Here is an 18,360-nt window from a genome sequence, read left to right on the forward strand (position 1 = left end):
ATCAATTAAGAATGTTAATGATAGGCCTCGGTGAATTAAAACCCAATAACTGCAAAGAATTGGTCAACAACTTTCAAAACCCAGAATGCAAGTAATGGAATGGTGAAGTTGGTCACTCGGAGAACCAGCTCGACTCTCGAGAAACCAAGCAGAGAAAGAAGAGAATATCAAGTCAAAACAGTTACAAGTAGTGAGATGGTGGAGTTAGGCACTCGGGGAACCTTCGGCACTCGAGGAACCAATCTGAGAAAGATTGAGGAAGACCAAGTCAAAGAAGTTAAAAGTTAGTGTGGTTGTTAATGGGGCTGTAAGTGCTGCGAGTAGGGGCTCATGAAGGTGTGCAATTGAGAAACTGACTCGGGAACCAGCGTATAAAAGAGGCATTCTTACAGAACAAAAAAAAAAGAACAACCAACATTTCAACAATTCCAAGCTCCAAAAGCTCGAATTCTTCATCATATTTCTGCACATTTTCAAAATTTCATCATTGTTTTTGTATTTTTCTAGATTTCCAATACATATTTTCAGTCATATTTCGTAGTTCTTCGAGCTCTTCAGCAACATCTTTTATTTTGTTTTATATCAAACACGTGTCATTTTCGAAATTTTAGTAGTAATGTTGAAGTTTCAATTGTTATTAAAGATTTTTCTCCAATATTTATAGTGTTCTTTGGCATTTAACCGGTGAAATTGAGACCGACGACGAAATCGAGACTCACATTTCGCTTGATTTAGAAGTTAGATTTTATTTTTCATTTTTTTTTGTTTTTTTGTCACGTGAGTATCTGACACGTCTGCAATACACAAAATTCTCCAATTTTAATATGCAAACAATATGATATTAACATTCTCATTTTGTTTCCAAAAAAAAACATTCTCAGTTGACTACATCGAATACAATAATATTATACGATTATATTATATATTCATAAATAACACTCGACTTTTGAAAATTAAAGTGGGTTTTATTATCATGTTGCATGTTATACTACGTAATGCAGGTGGATTGAATTGAATTGAATTGAATTGAATTGAATTGATGTGCCGCCACTTGAATTTAATTTTAAAAATGTTCGATTCACTCATATATTACATGGTGGAGTTAAACTTCTCATTGCTCGTCCTTTTGAATAATCTACTAAATTTGATTGTATTATATTTTTCAAGACTTCTCTGTCCGCGGTACAAAAAATTATATATTCCTAGCTCTTAACCTATTCTTTTTTTCAAAAAAATTGATTGAATTATTTGCGGGTCATTTATGGCCCAACAATAATTAAGCTATTAGCGGACCCTTTATGACCCACGGGCGTCTAATATTTGATCTATTAGAAGATCATTCATGGCCCAACTCATATCATTTGTACTACTTATCCACATCTAAAAAAAACTGATTTGGTATGTTTGGATGCCTAAAAAATGAAATTTGGATTTGAAATTGAAATTGGATTTTAAATTCATGTAATTCAAATTCAATTTTGGTGTCTCGAAAAAATTTAAATTATATATTGAAATTTAATAGCATAAAATTTAGGAAAGTGATATTTTGTAAAAAAAAATTAAATTTATAACTAACGCTTATAAATTTATTATTAGAAATAATTTTATTGTTTTTATAAACTCAAATTTCATGAAATCCAATGAAATTTGACCAATTTTGTAAAGATTTTACTTAGTTAAATGAAGTTGCATGAAATCACATCAAATACCAATCCTGTTTTAAAATTTCATTTTACCAAATACCAAACAACATTTGCAAATCCAAATCCCACCAAATTTTCTCCAAATCCAGTCCACCAAACAAAGTTGCTTTCTATTTATTTAATTTTGTATGCAAAAATATTTGATTTATTTTATGGCCAACCTGTAACTAATTTTTAAAAATAATTATTAAAATATTGGATCAATGAGAGCGAGGAACAAAATAAAGGATTAAAAAAACGACAAAAACGATTTCTATCAAAACAATCAAACATAATAAAAATTATACAATAACTTCTTAGGATATATTTATGCACACTAGCAAAAGATGCATATGTTATGCGTGTGTGGTCAATATACATAAACCAAATTGATTGCAGTTTTCTTCGACATAGAAAAAGTGGATTCATTTATTAATAATGTGGTAGAATGCAGTTCTCAAAATGTAAAGTAGTTTTTTTTCGTTTTTGTACTACGTTAATAATGTTCCCATATTTTTTTAAAAAAAATTCGTATGCAACTCTATATTATTTGCTCTGCTGTTTTTTTTTTTTTTTTGGTGAAGTGGGATAACCAGTCCTAATTTCACAAGAAGCAAATAGTTTTTTTATACAACATGATAAGCATTGAGTTATTTACATATCTAAATTATCTACAATATATTGTTAAGTTACATCATGTTAGAACAACTATCTTGTTATTACCATTTCAAATTGCAAGTACCATTCTTATTTTTAATTAATTTATTAATTATTTATTTGGTAACTTATATATGAAAAAAAACTGCTCACAAAATTAAGCAACACATTTTTCAATATTGAAATAACTGTTTTCAGATAACTATCAACATTATTTTTTTTATTTGGTAACATACGTATAAAAAAAACTGCTCACAAAATTAAGCAATATATTTTTAATTACTTAAATAAATGTTTTTAGATAGCTTTGAACTCTATTTTTTTTTAAGAGAAAAATAAAAAAATTCTGGGTGGGGGTGGTCCTATGAAAAACACCTCGGGCGAAGTTTCAAACATAGAGCTTTTTACATTAACTTGAAATTTCAAATATAATTGAGCTATACAAAATTATCCTTCATATTTCGTAATCATGAATTATCCCACAAAAAAATCACAATATATTATTCATACTTACAATTAAGGTGCAAATTCAATTTATAAATAATTAGTTCTAACTATTCAAAATTAAACTAAAAAACACTTAATTTTCAAAATCAAGTTTAAAACATCATGCTTCCAATCCACGAATTTTCAACCCCTACATGAAATTAACAGCAAATATTAACATCTAACATGAAATTGAAATTAAACTGAATGACTTATAAGTCAAATTTTAGCACAACTAGATAGAGAAAAAATAACTCAAACAACTCAAACGAAGAACTCGAGGCTAAGAAAATCAATAATCACGAAAAAACGATGTAAAGCGATCATAGAATGAGAGGTGATGAACAGAGAAACTTTTGAATATATAGCTTTGGACGAGCGTGAATATTTTTTTTTATAATAATAATTATAATATAATATTTTTTAATAATAGTTATTATAATATAATATTTTTTTAATAATTAATTGGACCTCATTAATATATAATAATTATATATATAATAAATATTTTAATAAATTGGAGCCCTGGGAAGCTGCCCGCCCTGAGGCAGGATTGCCCCTGATTTTGGGAGCTCCCGTAAAATTAAGAAAAATAAAAAAAATACAAAAGAAATAAGATAATGTCAAATTCTCTAATTCCCCAATGAAAAATATCAAACATAAAAAAAAATTGGATCACAAATTCGCTAGTATATTATTGTGAGTAAATTTTTCATAAGACGGTCTAAAAAATATATATCTATAAATGTAGATCTTTTCGATTCATATTTACAACTAAAAAAATAATATTTTAAAATAAATTGATTATTTTTAATGAATCAGGTCGGATCATAAATTTTTTTCACAAAATTAATCAGTGAGATAATATCATCGAATTTTTTTATGTATTATTATTATTATCACAAAAACTTTTGTGAGACGATCTTACGGATAAATATTGTAAAACGAATATCTTAATTAGGTCACTCATAATAATATATTACTTTTTATACAAAAAGATATCACTCTTTGGGTATAATAACAAGTTTACATATTTCCAAAAACTAGTTAATAGCATAAAACAAAGAAAAAACATGAACAATGTATTTGGAACGAAAGAAGTAAATATAAGTAAGTTTGACATATCTCAGTGATAAAAATTCATTTATTCGTGAGATCGTGTAACAAAAAACCAACCAATCTTTCATTATTATTATTATATAATTAGAAAGGAAATGGGTGTCAATCAAAAGAGAAAAAAGAACTATTCTAATAATGGCAACAAAGCATATGCGAGAATTAAATGGCTCGTGCGACCCATCAAGTCAGCTAGTGTAGGCACGTGTATAAGTGTGCCCCAGTGCTCAGCACTCGTGCCCCCAACCAAATCATACTTATAACCGCTACAGCACGACGTACAAATCCTTGATGCTTGTTCTTTCCTCCATTCAAGAAACCTTAATTTGACACACCCCATTCGTTATTGCGGAATGCGTCGCACCTTTCCACGCCAACCTTATCATCATATAACATTATTGGTAAGCACCAATAAAAAAAATTATTATTTTGTTCTTAAATCTGATATCCCATATGTATTGTGCGATTTTTTGTTGATGAAAATCGGTTTTTCGAAGTCGTATAATGTTTTTACAGATAGGACGGATCGAGTTCATTAATGTTAAGGTTCGAGGTCATAAAAAAAATAAAAAAAGAAAATATAAATGGATATTGGTGTCTATAAATGAGGAGTTGGGTTGAAAGTGAAACTAACTCAACAACAATTGATTCCAAGATCACACACATACCACCTGATGCTACAGTCTGATTAATGCGAAGTGTCCTTTATCAAGAACCACCAATCCAAATCAATCACACACTCATCCTTCCCCAAAGACACGGACAAAAAGTGTGAAAAGATTGTATTTTTGCAGGAGATCAATAATGGGTCGTTGTTGGGAAGGCATGAAAGAGCTTCGGCCGTTGATTCACCTTCTGTTGCCACTGTGTGTGCACTGGGTTGCGGAAGAGATGACTGTTTCTGTGCTTGTTGATGTCACTACTAATGCTCTTTGCCCTGGCCAGAAGACCTGCCCCGAAGCTATATATATCAATGGCCTACAGCAAACTGTTAGTGTTTTGACATGTATTTTTTATCAATTTTTTCTTCTGTTTGTGAAATTTGCTTGATTTAGGAGTTGGGGTGGGAAATCCTTTGAAACATTCTTGATGTATATTTCCCTTTTCCGGTTTATGTTGATCTGATGATTGATTAGGTGTTTGTTAATTGTTAGTGCCTTGAATAAAGAGTGACTCTTCATGAATCCTGCGGTATGTATAGGTCCATTTGTTAGTAGTGTAAGAAATCAGCACAAGATATCTAGGCAAACAACCGATGATAAGTCAGCTGATTCTTTGAGTTTTGAAGGTTTAGTTTTGCTGCATATGTTTTCTCTTCCACTGATTCTTGGGGTGCTGCCTGGGCAAGCGAGCGAAGTTGTCCCTGAAAGTAAACTTGTTTAAGAATTTCGTTTCTAAAGGTGGCAAATACGATTTCATTAGTGTCAATTGGATTTTTTTCCCTTTATTAGTTAGCCTTTATATGCAGAGGGATGATATAAGAATTGAACCTTCCATGGATGGACAAGCCACAAAAGAATCAACTTTTTCTATGGGATACAAACAACTTTTATTGAGTACATTTTTCTTTCCTCGAGGTTTAGGCCATCTTTTGTGTTTGTAGGTTGTTGGGATATTCAAGATGATAGTTCTTCCGCTGTTAGGTCAGCTGGCAGACGAGTCTGGGCGTAAACCGATGCTTCTTCTCACTTGTTCGACCACCATTGTGCCTTTCAGTATGTTTTCTTCAGACAGTTTCATTATCTCCATGACATTAAAAAATATGGGCTTCTGTATGATACACATTTTAAATTTTTTGAGTATTTGGATTTCATTGTATTACGTTCTGCAGCTTTACTTGCTATTGATCAATCGAGAGGCTCGGTATATGCTTACTATATTCTCCGGACGATATCTTACATCATAAGCCAGGGGAGCATTTTCTGCATTTCGGTTGCATATGCAGTAAGTTCTTATTTGCATATTTTTTCATTTATGTATTCTTGGCTTCTCCTCCTATTCCAAGATTAGTTTCGTTTCCTCTCCCGCAACACAAGAATTCTAGCCCATTACTGCTGGAACTACTTGAAATTTTATCTCTTTCCTCCTCGCAGGCCGATGTTGTGGATGAAGAACGAAGAGCTGCAGCTTTTAGTTGGATAACGGGCCTGTTTTCTGCATCACATGTTGTTGGCAACATTCTTGCAAGATTTCTTCCCGAAGATTACATTTTCGAGGCATGCTCATGTTGTCAAATTAAAAGCCTCTCGATTTTTATCTGTCGTTTACTTCTTACTTATGTGATTAAACTTCTAATTTCAGGTGTCAATTGGTCTATTGATCTTTGTTCCAGTTTACATGATACTGTTTCTGTCAGAAACAGTGAGGCCTATTATGAGAACTGACCGGCGTATCCCTTATTTGAAAAAAGCTTTTAAAGCTGTTCAAGATCGATATTACTCAATGAAGAATGCGGTATATGTTGTTACCAGCAGGTATTGTGGTGCTTTCTTTTTGTAGCAAAAGCAATGGGAATTTTACTTGATCGAAGTCCAAGAAAAAAATTCTTCACAGGGTAATATGCTTACTAAAATATTGGTTGTTTTCTATACAGTCCAACGCTGAAGTGCATTTCCCTTGTTTCCTTCTTCTATGAATTGGGAATGTCTGGAATCAGCAGTGTCCTGTTGGTATGTCTCAGACTCTGAAATGACCGATATTTCGCCAGTGATGCCGTTTAATTTCATTCAGTCTATGTTTTTGTTTGACAATAGTTGCAAAAGAATATTTTATTTCGAGCATTTGTTTGGATTTACACTAGAAATTGTTGAATTGGATACTGTAAACTGTGATCATAACACCGAAAAATCTGTCATTCTCTATGATCGGCGTGGAAATAAAAGTTGTATAAATAAATTCTGTAAGTTTGCAATGTAAATAATTTGATTACTGGAAGGATGCTTAAAAATTATTTGAATTTTGTCTCCTTAAATTTGCAGTACTATTTGAAGTCCACATTTAGTTTTAACAAAAACCAATTATCAGAAATCTTAATGATGGTGGGAGTAGGGTCGATTTTTTCTCAGGTACTTAGTGATACTCTTCCAATTTTTTGTTTCTTTGATTCTGATAATGAAAATAATTCAGCTTATCTCTATCTCCTTTCGTCGCATGCTTCAAGATTCTGGTTCTGCCTATACTCTATCCACTAGTAGGAGAAAAAGTGATCCTCTCTGCAGCCTTGCTCGCATCTGTAGCATATGTAAGTTAATGCGATAATCACAATGCTAAAAACTGTGGGTTTAAATTCAGCAGATAATGCTTATTATTATTTTGTGCCTGAAAGAAAATGGTCTAACGGGGAGCTTTATTCGTGCAGGGACTACTATATGGCTTGGCATGGGGACCATGGGTGCGTCCTGTTTTCTTTGTTGCAAGTTAATATCAGTGATAACTTATAAAATTTATATTTCACAGTTATTTGCTGTGTTGCTTTTATATTGCATACGATACTTGAAATTTTATTTCTAACTGGTGGCGGACTCAGCATAAGCTCGAAAATGTGTTGAGATTTATCTGTTCACTTGAGACTGTGAGCAACATTATCTTCTTGATAGTTGTTTGACTGAAAGTTGTTGCTGAATATAGGTGCCGTATTTGAGTGCTTCTTTTGGAGTTATCTATGTCCTTGTGAAACCCTCTGTAAGCACTTCCCCTCAACTCTGGTATTTGGTAAAAAAATTATGTTAAGGATTTCCACATTCATTTTCGCTTTATGTTTACAGACTTATGCAATTATATCAAAGGCATCAAATTCAGCAGATCAGGTTAGTCTCCACTGCCAAACACTTAATTTTCAGGAGCAAATCTCAAAGTAAAATTAATGCTTGGATCATGTAATTTCTAATACCACACATATATTTTGGATTTCGCTTTCATGCGTCGTGAGGAATCGTGGAATTTAGCTGATGGCGGGTGAAGATTTCAGTTAATAAAAAAGTATACCAGTATCCCTAAACTGCATAGCTCCGCGCTCAATAAACAGTAGTTACCACATGAAAGTACCACACAAGAAATCTGGAACCTCAGATTGTGATTTTGGACGAAAAGTTCATAGAAATATAGCCAGAAAAAAGCTTCAACAATCATTGGGGTCTTTAAGTTCTGCTATACATATGCAAAAACAATTCAGATATTGTCTCTCCCTAGCAATTTTTAAATGTAAGATAATCATACTAGCTCATTCTAAATCAGGGGAAAGCGCAAGGATTCATAGCCGGTGTTCAATCCATTGCAAGTTTGCTTTCTCCACTCGCGATAAGTCCACTTACCAGTATGTCCCTATACTTGTTCTATCATTCTTGAAACAAAAATGCATCCCTTTTTCTCGATTTTCTCAAGCCACCATTTCTGGTCTTGTTGCAGCATGGTTTCTATCTAGCAACGCGCCTTTCAACTGTAAAGGTTTCAGTATCATTGTTGCATCTCTGAGCATGGTAACTCGACTTCTGTCTTCCAAGAATGGCTCTGTGTCTTGCTATGAGTCTAATGTCACATTGTGTTTTCAGGTGGTTTCGTTATGCTTCTCTTTCACATTAAAACTAGACGCCCCGCGTGACAAGAATTTAGACGATGGAGCAGAAAACATCGAAGCACCACTTTTGTCGTAAGGATTCGGGATATGTCTTCATGTCTTGGCAGCTCTATGCCTATCCATATAGTCGAAATGGTGGAGAAAGAGAATGGGAGAATGTTTCATGTTTGTTCCGAGGACATAAAAGTTCCGTACAGTGGAATAGAGTTAGGAAATAGCCAAATAGGAATAGTTTTTCTGTAGTCATGAATATTTTCACCCGATTTGGGCGTAGTTATAAATTATTATTATTATTGGTTTATCAATAAAAATAAATAATTTAATTTTCAGTAAAAGTAAGTGTGCATGCATTTAATGAGAAAAATTCAATTCAAATATCTATCTAGATCAATAAAAGAAGAGTATTCAAAATATATCCCTAAACATTATTTTATATCAGAATCTTACTCTACAAATGTTTATTGTAAAGTATTAAATATCCATATTTTAATTTTATATTTTTCCTCTGAAAACTGAAATATCCCTTGAAATTTTAAACATAGATTAAATATTGTTTTTTCTTATCTCTAATTCTAATACGTTTAAAAATGTATATATATATAAAAAATCAAGCTATAACATATGATTTCGAAAATCAAATCAACTTAATCGAATGGGTAGGCCAGCAGTTGGAACTACTAAAAACTTTTAAAATAATTTATAATAATTTTTTATGTTATGAATATTATAATTATTTAATCTAAAATTTTGAAAGTATAGATAAAATAATTTATTAGGATAAGATATATATAAGATGTAGATTTATTATAATATGTTTAATGATATTTTTTTATTAAATAAAGCTAATAGCTCTAAAGCCTTCAAATTTAATAATATATATACTAGTACTCTACGCACTCGTTGCGTGCTTGTACAATCTTTTTTAATTAATTTGGTTTATATTAAAATAGGAGTAATTTCATAATTATAGAAAATAATTAGGGGTTAACTGCAATTCAAATTGGATGAGTCAAATGATAAATATCAAAATACATAGGGGTGGTTGTAGAATTAAGGAAAACGCCACACCAACATACTATTTTGTCTCTATTTAGCTTATTTTTAATATAATAGTATGGATATACTATAATGTAGATTTTTGTTTTGAGTCAACTATAATATAGATTAGTGCTTCTACGCACAACTTACGTGCTTTTATTATTATTATTTTTAATTAATTTGATTTATATTAAAAAAGAGATAACTTCATAATTATAAAAAAATAATTAGGGGTCATACTGCAATTGAAATTGGTAAGGGTCAAATGATAAATATCTAAACAAATAAGGATGATTGTGCAATTAAGCAAACAAAATAGTGAAAAAAAATAAAAAAATGGAAAAAATGAACCACACCACGGTACGGGTTCGGGCGGGTTTGGGCGGAACTTTAATAAGATGGTATAGATATATAACTTATTTATATCATGGTTATTTACGTTCCAAAAAATTTAATATCATTCCATTTTATCTATTAATTTTCTTCTAGACAAGACTGCCCCTGTTTTACTTTCTTTATACAATAAAATCTCTATTTAGTATTTACTTTTAAAAACAACACTCTAAAATGCAGTAGTTTTGGTCGTCATAATTTCTCTTCATATGCAAATAAAATATAAAATAACAATTTCTTAACCCTAAAATAGTTTATTATTCATATTTTGTCTCAAGAATTTGTAGGGGTATACAAAATATTATTTAAATTTTTTTTTATGAAACACATAAAAATTACGGGCTTTACAAATTTTAAAGTTAATTTTTTAGTTATCAAATTAGATTATTTTTTGCAAATCATATAATGCATAGTCTAGTGATTAGAGAATGATTACAATGGCATAAATATATTTTTTGAATTATATTCGTTTCATATAAATTCACACTAAACATTAAAATAAATTATCGCTAAGCTATTTTATTGTTCAGAAGAATATTGGCACCATTACATATTCTTCACAATCAAGTAACGTTGTTGCTCATTGACATTAATTTTTGGATAATGCTATGTGTACATAGAGTCTTACATAAAAGGTTACACGCCCTATTAAATTAGAAAATCATCTCAAAATTCTTTTAAAATTTCTTTCTTTTCAGCCTACAATTTTTTTTCTTGCTCAAAAAAACTTTTCACTAAAATATTATTTTTTATTTGATTACTTACTTATAGAATTAATTTTACCGAATTCAACAAACGACATTATTTTATAAAATTTTAAAAATTAATTATGAAAAAATATTTTTTGTTTTACTGAGTTCAACAAAAAAAATAATTTTATTTTTTTATAGTAAATAACTAAATATATTTTAAATTTTTTAAAATTAAACTTTAAAATTTAAATCATATATAAATGAGATTTTATTATTATGTATTTAAATTAAAATATATTTATCATTATTATATGTAATAATTAATATTTTTTTTAAACCAAATAAAAAATAAAATCATATAGGTTTGAGTTGATCAGGTTAGTTGAGTTCGGGTCGGTAGTTATTGATTTATTCGGGTTTGGTTTGAGAAATTTTAAAAAAAATTGTATTTATTTATAGCATTAAGAAATATTTACTATATTTTTATATATTGTATGTTTGGAAAAAAAAATGATTTTATATTGTATCATAGATTTTCAACATGTAATAATTATTTTGTAAAATATTTATTTTTAAAAATATTTTTTTATTTTGTGTAGTAAGTATATTTTAAATTTCGTACAATTAAAAAAAATTCAAATTTAAATTATATAGAACTATATAAGTGAGATTTTTTTTATTATATATGCATGTAAATCAAAATATATTGATTATTATTATGTGTATTTAATTATTTTGTTAAAAATAAAAAAAATCAAATATTTTGGGTCCAACTCAAACCCCAAAACCTCAATATTAATCTGATAATTTTTTGGTTAACTCGGGTCGGGTTCAATTTTAACAACCATAAAACTGCACAATAAATAATAAAATAAAAAATAATAATGTTTTTGTTAAGAGTTTTTTTAGCAAGACAAACAAATATAAATAAAGATATTTTAAAATGATTTTGAAATACTTTCCTAATTTATAAATTGTGTAACCTTCTATGTAAGATTCTATATACATATAGCATTATCCTTAATTTTTTACAACATATACAATAACAATTGTAAATTTTGTGTTAATTAACGACTATGAATTTCTATACTAAAAGAAAAAAAAAAGTAGAAGTAAATTTATGATACCCACGATTAAATATACGGACCTTATCTTATATTTGCGACGGAGAAGTATACGTATGAATAACACGACTTTATAATGATATTTTTAGCTTCCAAAAAAAAAAAAAAAGAAAGAATAACACAACTTTTCTTCCTTCCTCTACTTTAAGCAAGTGAAAACTGAAACTGAAAAGTATTAGCAATGGACTCTATAAAAAGCACAAATCTCACAGTTAATAATAACAGTAAATAAAAGTTAATTTTACACGCTTGTACTTCGGAGTAAATAGAGTAGTACGTCTTTGCTCGTGTAGTACCATGGTATAAAGAGACTTGTACTACATTATACCAATCAAAAGAAGCTTCCTTTTGATATACTTTTGAGTCCACCAAGAGCACATGTTTTCCTTCAAGGGTTGGTGTCCAACAAAAAAATTGTTAGCCAAATATACCAAAGACAATCAATCCATCTCCACCTTCTTGTTTCGTATTCGATCGACTCATCACGCACATTTAATCGTATATATCCTTTATAACGACACCTACTTTTCTTTTGAATAATTGGTTCAACCTTTATATTCGATCAATGATAACCTGACACAAATATTCCACATTTTCATTACAATCGACTTATCACGTGCATATATTTGATCTTTCGGTATTTATAACAACGTCCATCACATTGACATACACTTGACTAAATAGTCTTGCTATCTAATCCATATTGCATTCAATCTTGGGAGGAAATGTTGATTAGTATTCCGACCAAAAATATGATTATAGACTAATGGAAGCCAGATTAGTTTGAACTTAGTAATTTGGCTTTGATTCTTTGGTATGACATTCATTTATTTAAAAAGCATAGCTTTGTAGGGATTTTATTAAATGACAAAAATCGAGTTTACCTGGTTTTGCGTAGAAGATACCCCAATTATTTTACAAAAAAAATAAAATAAAATTCATGGACAATATTGTGCACGCGTGAAAACAACATTAACCAAAAAAAAATAAAAAATTAAAGATGATTGGGCAATTTTCTGGTGATAGAAGCTATAATACATTTTTTATTGTTTATAATTTGCACCATAAGAATTAACTTTAATAATATCTTTTTACACCTTCGTGTCTGAGTTGGAAAAATAAATAAGAATTTAAACAATGATCATAATTTCGATTATTCTTACTATTTTCGAATGAATTTGTCGCACAAAAGTAATTATCACGTATGATTTACTTCACTTACGTAGTTCACAATCACAAGCTATATAATCAAGGGCGGAACCACATATAGTGGTACCCTAGCCCGGGTGATCCGAATTTTTTTAAAAATTTTATATATATTAATTTTGTAAAATTTTGGATTAATTTCAAAAGGGTTGATAGCAGCCCGAGTGGTTCGATTAAAAAGATTAAACAATTATAGAGACTAAGATTTTAGCCCTGATAATTTAAAAATCCTCATTCCACCGTTATTAACAAAATTAGCTCTGGAATTTAACCAACACAAAAATAACGACAGCGTCATGTTTGTACACATATGAGCTGAACAAATCTATGACTTTTTTTTTTTGGACGTAAACAAATCTATGACTTTAACTAAATCTTCTAATGAATTAATATTTACCGTGATGATGATGAAATGATGCTCACGCGTAATTGTTTTTAATTCTTTATTGATTTTCTTCCTCTATAAATATCGCAACAAAGAGTGAAGCTCCCCAATCCATCATCACAACATTTTCTTTCCCCTCGAGAAAAATATTATTGTTCTTGTTTGAATATTCATATATCCCGAAAATACATACTCATCATGTCGTCTGAGGCAAGTTTCGGTTTTTGAATTCTCTTTCTATAAATATTCAAATCATCATATGGTATTTTCACGCTAAATACACTGCATGAGTTTCTGCCATTTACCATAACATTTTATTGTTGCAATGTGCTCCGAACTTGATTCATTTTCATGTTTCATTTATGGGCTATTTTTTAAATTTCTTCTGGAGCTGGAAATCAAATCATCGTTTGAGTTCTCTCGGTTTCTTGATTTTAAGTGGAGCAAGACTAGATCTATTGTAGTTTAAGTGTTTGTTTTTTTATCATTGTGTTATGTTAATGGCAAAGAGATGACTTTTGAGCTAAACAATGCAAAGTACTGCATTGAATCTTCATCATTACTTTCGGATCCAATGATGATGTAGCTAAATTATGGGAGTTTATTCTGAGAGCAATCTAGCTAGCATTTGTCAATATCAGAGGAGGCAACTGCACTTTCTGTGAAACGACATTCTTGTAACATTGTTCTAATATTGTTTTCTGGGAAACATGTAATAACATATATTCATAGCTTTGTGATCATTTCTGGGAAACACATAATAACATATATTCATAGCTTTGTGATCAATTGCAGACTGTTGTGCTCAAGGTTAAGATGTCCTGCCAAGGTTGCGTAGGCGCCGTGAACAGGGTTCTCTCGAAAATGGAAGGTTCGACGACATCCTTCTTCTCCGTCTTGATCGCTTGGTTTTTATGATCATTTGCTGGTTATGTTAGAAACTGATGTAATAAAGATATGGAATATGGATTCTTGTTCCAAAAGACCTTTTTTTTTTTTAATGTCAAAAAGCTCACGAACGAATATGTATATATAGAAAGATTTCAACCCCAAAGTAAAGAGCGTTACAAATAACGAGGAAACAAGTAGATTTGGATACGTAGCAACGTAAAATAAACCAAATTTGAACTCTTGATGGTCTTTGTGACAATTGAAACTTTTGAGTTACATAATGGCCTAAATCATGGCAATGGCCAATTGATGCTCAATGATAGCTTCTAGTGATATTTGAATAAAGTGACAAATTTTAGCATTTCTGCCATTGTATAGCTAAATCTTTCATTGATTTCTTGCACTTTATATATTTGTAGGTGTCGACTCGTTCGACATCAATTTGGAGCAGCAAAAGGTGACAGTGAAGGGCAATGTAAAGCCAGAGTCTGTGCTACAGACTGTTTTGAAGACTGGGAAGGCAAGTTCCTTCTGGGAAGCAACCGAGGCGAAACCCGAAACCGTGCCAAAGCCTAATGATCCCCTGGCAAAACCTGAACCAGTGTCGAAGTCTAATGACCCTAAGGCGATACCGGAGTCGGGATCCAAGTCCACTGATTCTGTTGCTGCTGCATAGTGTATAAGTTTGATCCGGAAGTGAAATATATAAGCTACAATAACTTCTTTCCCTGTGCTAGAAAGAAATGTTTCTATTTAACGACTGTGTTTGAAGTGTCTGGAATAAAAAAAATGAGGCTTATATGTTGATCACAAGACTTTTACTTCTTGATTTCTATATAATGCACAATTTATAATCTCAAATTTTACATTTTTGTTATGAAATATGACATTGATCAAACTTTTCAATTAATTGTTTATTATGCTCATTAAGGACACCGATTAAATAAACTGTTTGGATTTATAAAACAGTTATTCATTTTGTTCTTATTTAATGAAGTTTTTAATTGGATAAAAAAATTATATTTCATAATCACTAAAATTGGAGGGTCCAATCCAAGATTCGAGTCATCTAAGCCCAAAGCTTCAAGTCCAGAGTGAACATGAAATCAAGCAAAGAATATTAGAGGAGGCTGGGAGAGACCACGTGAGTGAGATTCACGCGCTTGTTCATCTTAGACTCGCCCTTTCGGGGCGGTTCAAAGTGTGACCTCGCCCTTGAGAGGAGGTTGAAGCTAAGGCACCTCGCCTTTGAGACAAATTTTAGGCTAAGAATTCACCCGTCTCAGGTATGCTCTACCTTAACTACTCTCCTCCATCAGCGTAGCTCATTCTTGGCTTCTCAACTCCCAAGCTCATCTACAACTTTTTAGCACACATCTTAGCTCATCTTCACCCTTGTCATCTCTCTTGCTCTAACTCCAACTCCAACTCCAACTCAAATTGCAACTTTAACCTCCTCGCCTCCACCAACTACCCTCATGCACCGATTTCACTAGAGTTGGACTCAAGTTAGTTTTTACTCCTTGGTTTATGAGCTTTCAATGGGCTCAAACATATAATGAACCTACTCGTGGGTTATCAATATTAAATACAAAAATTGAATTATATAATTGATACGGATGAAAAATAAACGCAAACAAGTAAGATGGAATAAATATAATATATGTTTGGTAGTTTTTAAATTGTTTTTAATGAACTAAAAATTAATTTTTCCAAAAGAGAAACTTTAGAGAACTGAGTAATTTACACGAGGACCGGAGGAACAAGCAGTTTCAGCAGTTAGTTTGTAGCGTTTGTCCGAAACTTCAATCATCCGCAGCAGCCACTATACCATACATTTACTTGCAAATGTACAGGAGACGTTTCTTTATATGTCACTCTCTCGACTCATTCGATCATGCACCGAAGCAAGTTCCATTTTCGACGCTAGAGCTGTTCATGCTAGAGTTATCGTGTCTGGGTTTAATCCAGATGTTCAAACAAGCAATCATTTGCTCGCTGTGTATTATAAACTTGGGAACATTAATTACGTTGAGAAGGTGTTCGAAAGAATGCCTGAGAGAAACATATGTTCCTGGACATCACTAATTTCTGCATATTCTAACGCGGGGTTCATGGAAAAATCCTTGTATTGCTTCAGATCAATGGTTCTTGATGATGGGATTGCTCCGAATGATTATACATATGTTGCCGTTATATCTTCTTGCGCTCGAATACGAGCGTTGAGGATTGGGAAGGAAGTACATGGAAGAATGTTTCGGAGTGGGGAAAATGTGAACAGTTTTGTTATTAACTCTTTGGTCAACTTTTACGGGAAATGTGGGTTATTGAAAATGGCAGCACACGTGTTTGATGCCATAGCAGAGCCTGGTACAATTAGCTGTGTTTCGTTTATTGCTAGTTGTGTTCAGTGTGGGGAGAATGAGCAAGGATTGAGAGTTTTCTTGAGGTGTTTGAGGATGGGAGTAAAGATGAATGAGTTTTGTTATGGAAGTGTATTAGGTGCTTGTGCTGCATTGGAGGTTCTGGAAGTTGGAATGGAAGTGCAATGCCTTGCCATCAAGTGTGGTGTTAAGATAGATCATTTTGTTGTGACTGGATTGGTTAATTTTTATGCAAAATGTGGAGAATTGGAGTTAGCACATAGAGCTTTGAAAGAGGCAGAAAAGCCAGGGTTGACAGCAGCCTGGACTGCATTGATTGGAGGTTGTGTGCAGCTTGGAAGATACAGAGAGGCCATCGATTTTTTTCAAGAGTTACTCTCTACGGGTCTGAGGCCTAATGAGCTCACATTTGCTTCTGTGCTTGGAGCCTTTGGCAAGGAGAAGGAAATCTGGGGTGGGATGCAACTCCATTCTTTGATTATAAAATTGGGATTTAAAGCATTTACTTTTGTTTCCAACTCGATTTTAGATTTTTATTCAAAAATTGATCACCTTGAGGAGTCCATTGTAATATTTCGTGAAATGGATGGTCACGATAATGTTAGCTGGAATGCTTTAATAGCTGGATTTATGAACTCGGGTTATTTTGAACAAGCAACTGAACTTATACAAAACATGTTTTCAGATGGGTTTGACCCTGACCCTTACACATATTCCTCTCTTTTAAGCATTTGTGGGGATTTACCAGCAATTGAATGGGGTAAGCAAATTCATTGCTCCATCATAAAACCCGGGTTTGATTCCAACGTGGTAGTTGGAAGTTCTCTCATTGACATGTATGGAAAGTGTGGGAGACTCAATGATTCTCGAAAAGTATTTAACATTCTTCCGAATAGGAATCTGATTTCTTGGAATGCCATAATTTCTGGGTATGCTCAGCATGGTTTTGGGAGAGAAGCCCTGAACATGTACAACGTTATGCTGCAGAATGGGATCAAACCAAACGATATCACATTCATTGCAGTTCTATCTTCCTGTGGCCATGTAGGAAGCTTGGCTGAAGGATTGCATCACTTTGATTCAATGACCAAAGAATTTGGAATCATCCCAAAAAATGATCATTTAGCTTGTATGGTCAGTCTATTTTCGCGAAAAGGTCAAACAAAAGAAGCTTATGATTTCATCAGAAGTTTCTCCGTAAAGCCTGAAAAAGTGTTTTGGCGATGTCTTTTATCTGGCTGTATTACTAACAAAGACCTGGAGTTAGCCAAGTATGCTGCTGAAATGATTTTGAGCATTGATCCAGATGATACATCTGCCCATATCATGCTATCAAATATCTATGCAGATTCAAACATGTGGAAAGAATCTTCTCAAGTCAGAAAACTAATGAAAGAGAAGGCACTGAAAAAGGAAACTGGGTATAGCTGGACAGAGTTGCGCGACAAAGTATTGTGTTTCTCTGCGGATGATTGCTTGCAGCTTCATGGTAATGGGGTGAGGGAAGTTTTGAGTGGACTATCAGCTCAGCTGTTAGATGAAGGATGTGTTCCAGACGATACGATATCATTGGTTAATGGGGACCTAAGCAATTGATATATCATCTCTGCGACTTTTCCTATTTTTCGGTTTTATACAACTAGTCATTTGCATTCACTTCCGCTAAACATGTATTTGACACTTACTTTCCTTGTCAAGTATAACAATTGTAATATGCAATGGAGGTGAATTCC

The 18,360-nt window shown here is 32.0% G+C and overlaps 3 protein-coding genes across 4 annotated transcripts; all 3 read left to right on the forward strand.

Annotated features, from left to right (window-relative positions):
• The first annotated feature begins 4,472 nt into the window (after nt 1-4,472).
• On the forward strand, nt 4,473-8,837 carry LOC140865583 (uncharacterized). Its single transcript, XM_073270265.1, has 15 exons — nt 4,473-4,487; nt 4,736-4,931; nt 5,545-5,656; nt 5,773-5,885; nt 6,035-6,157; nt 6,243-6,415; nt 6,535-6,610; nt 6,920-7,006; nt 7,102-7,182; nt 7,300-7,332; nt 7,569-7,622; nt 7,706-7,747; nt 8,175-8,253; nt 8,346-8,416; nt 8,489-8,837. The coding sequence occupies exons 1-15, from the start codon at nt 4,480-4,482 to the stop codon at nt 8,588-8,590; spliced, it is 1,350 nt and encodes a 449-aa protein (XP_073126366.1). The 5' UTR covers nt 4,473-4,479; the 3' UTR covers nt 8,591-8,837.
• A 4,621-nt stretch (nt 8,838-13,458) lies between these two features.
• LOC140866238 (copper transport protein ATX1-like) lies at nt 13,459-15,104 on the forward strand. Its single transcript, XM_073271183.1, has 3 exons — nt 13,459-13,562; nt 14,148-14,223; nt 14,663-15,104. Exons 1-3 carry the CDS (start codon nt 13,551-13,553, stop codon nt 14,917-14,919), a joined length of 345 nt encoding a protein of 114 aa, XP_073127284.1. The 5' UTR covers nt 13,459-13,550; the 3' UTR covers nt 14,920-15,104.
• An 815-nt stretch (nt 15,105-15,919) lies between these two features.
• On the forward strand, nt 15,920-18,284 carry LOC140866522 (pentatricopeptide repeat-containing protein At3g53360, mitochondrial-like). Of its 2 annotated transcripts, XM_073271523.1 has the most exons (2): nt 15,920-17,898; nt 17,976-18,177. In XM_073271523.1, the coding sequence occupies exons 1-2, from the start codon at nt 16,115-16,117 to the stop codon at nt 18,052-18,054; spliced, it is 1,863 nt and encodes a 620-aa protein (XP_073127624.1). In that variant the 5' UTR covers nt 15,920-16,114; the 3' UTR covers nt 18,055-18,177. The 2 variants fall into 2 exon arrangements, with proteins under 2 accessions (XP_073127624.1, XP_073127623.1); XM_073271522.1 differs by having other exon boundaries at nt 15,920-18,284.
• The last annotated feature ends 76 nt before the right edge of the window (nt 18,285-18,360 follow it).

This window comes from Henckelia pumila, chromosome 4 (genome assembly GCF_033568475.1).
Source record: "Henckelia pumila isolate YLH828 chromosome 4, ASM3356847v2, whole genome shotgun sequence".
NCBI lineage: Eukaryota > Viridiplantae > Streptophyta > Magnoliopsida > Lamiales > Gesneriaceae > Henckelia > Henckelia pumila.

Coding starts and splice junctions, on each gene's coding strand:
- LOC140866238 (XM_073271183.1), top strand. Junction 14,224..14,662: donor GGTTCTCTCGAAAATGGAAG/GTTCGACGACAT, acceptor ATATATTTGTAG/GTGTCGACTCGTTCGACATC.
- LOC140866522 (XM_073271522.1), top strand. CDS start 16,115: ATGTCACTCTCTCGACTCATTCGATCATGCACCGAAGCAAGTTCCATT.
- LOC140865583 (XM_073270265.1), top strand. Junction 6,158..6,242: donor CCGAAGATTACATTTTCGAG/GCATGCTCATGT, acceptor TTCTAATTTCAG/GTGTCAATTGGTCTATTGAT. Junction 8,254..8,345: donor CGCGATAAGTCCACTTACCA/GTATGTCCCTAT, acceptor GTCTTGTTGCAG/CATGGTTTCTATCTAGCAAC.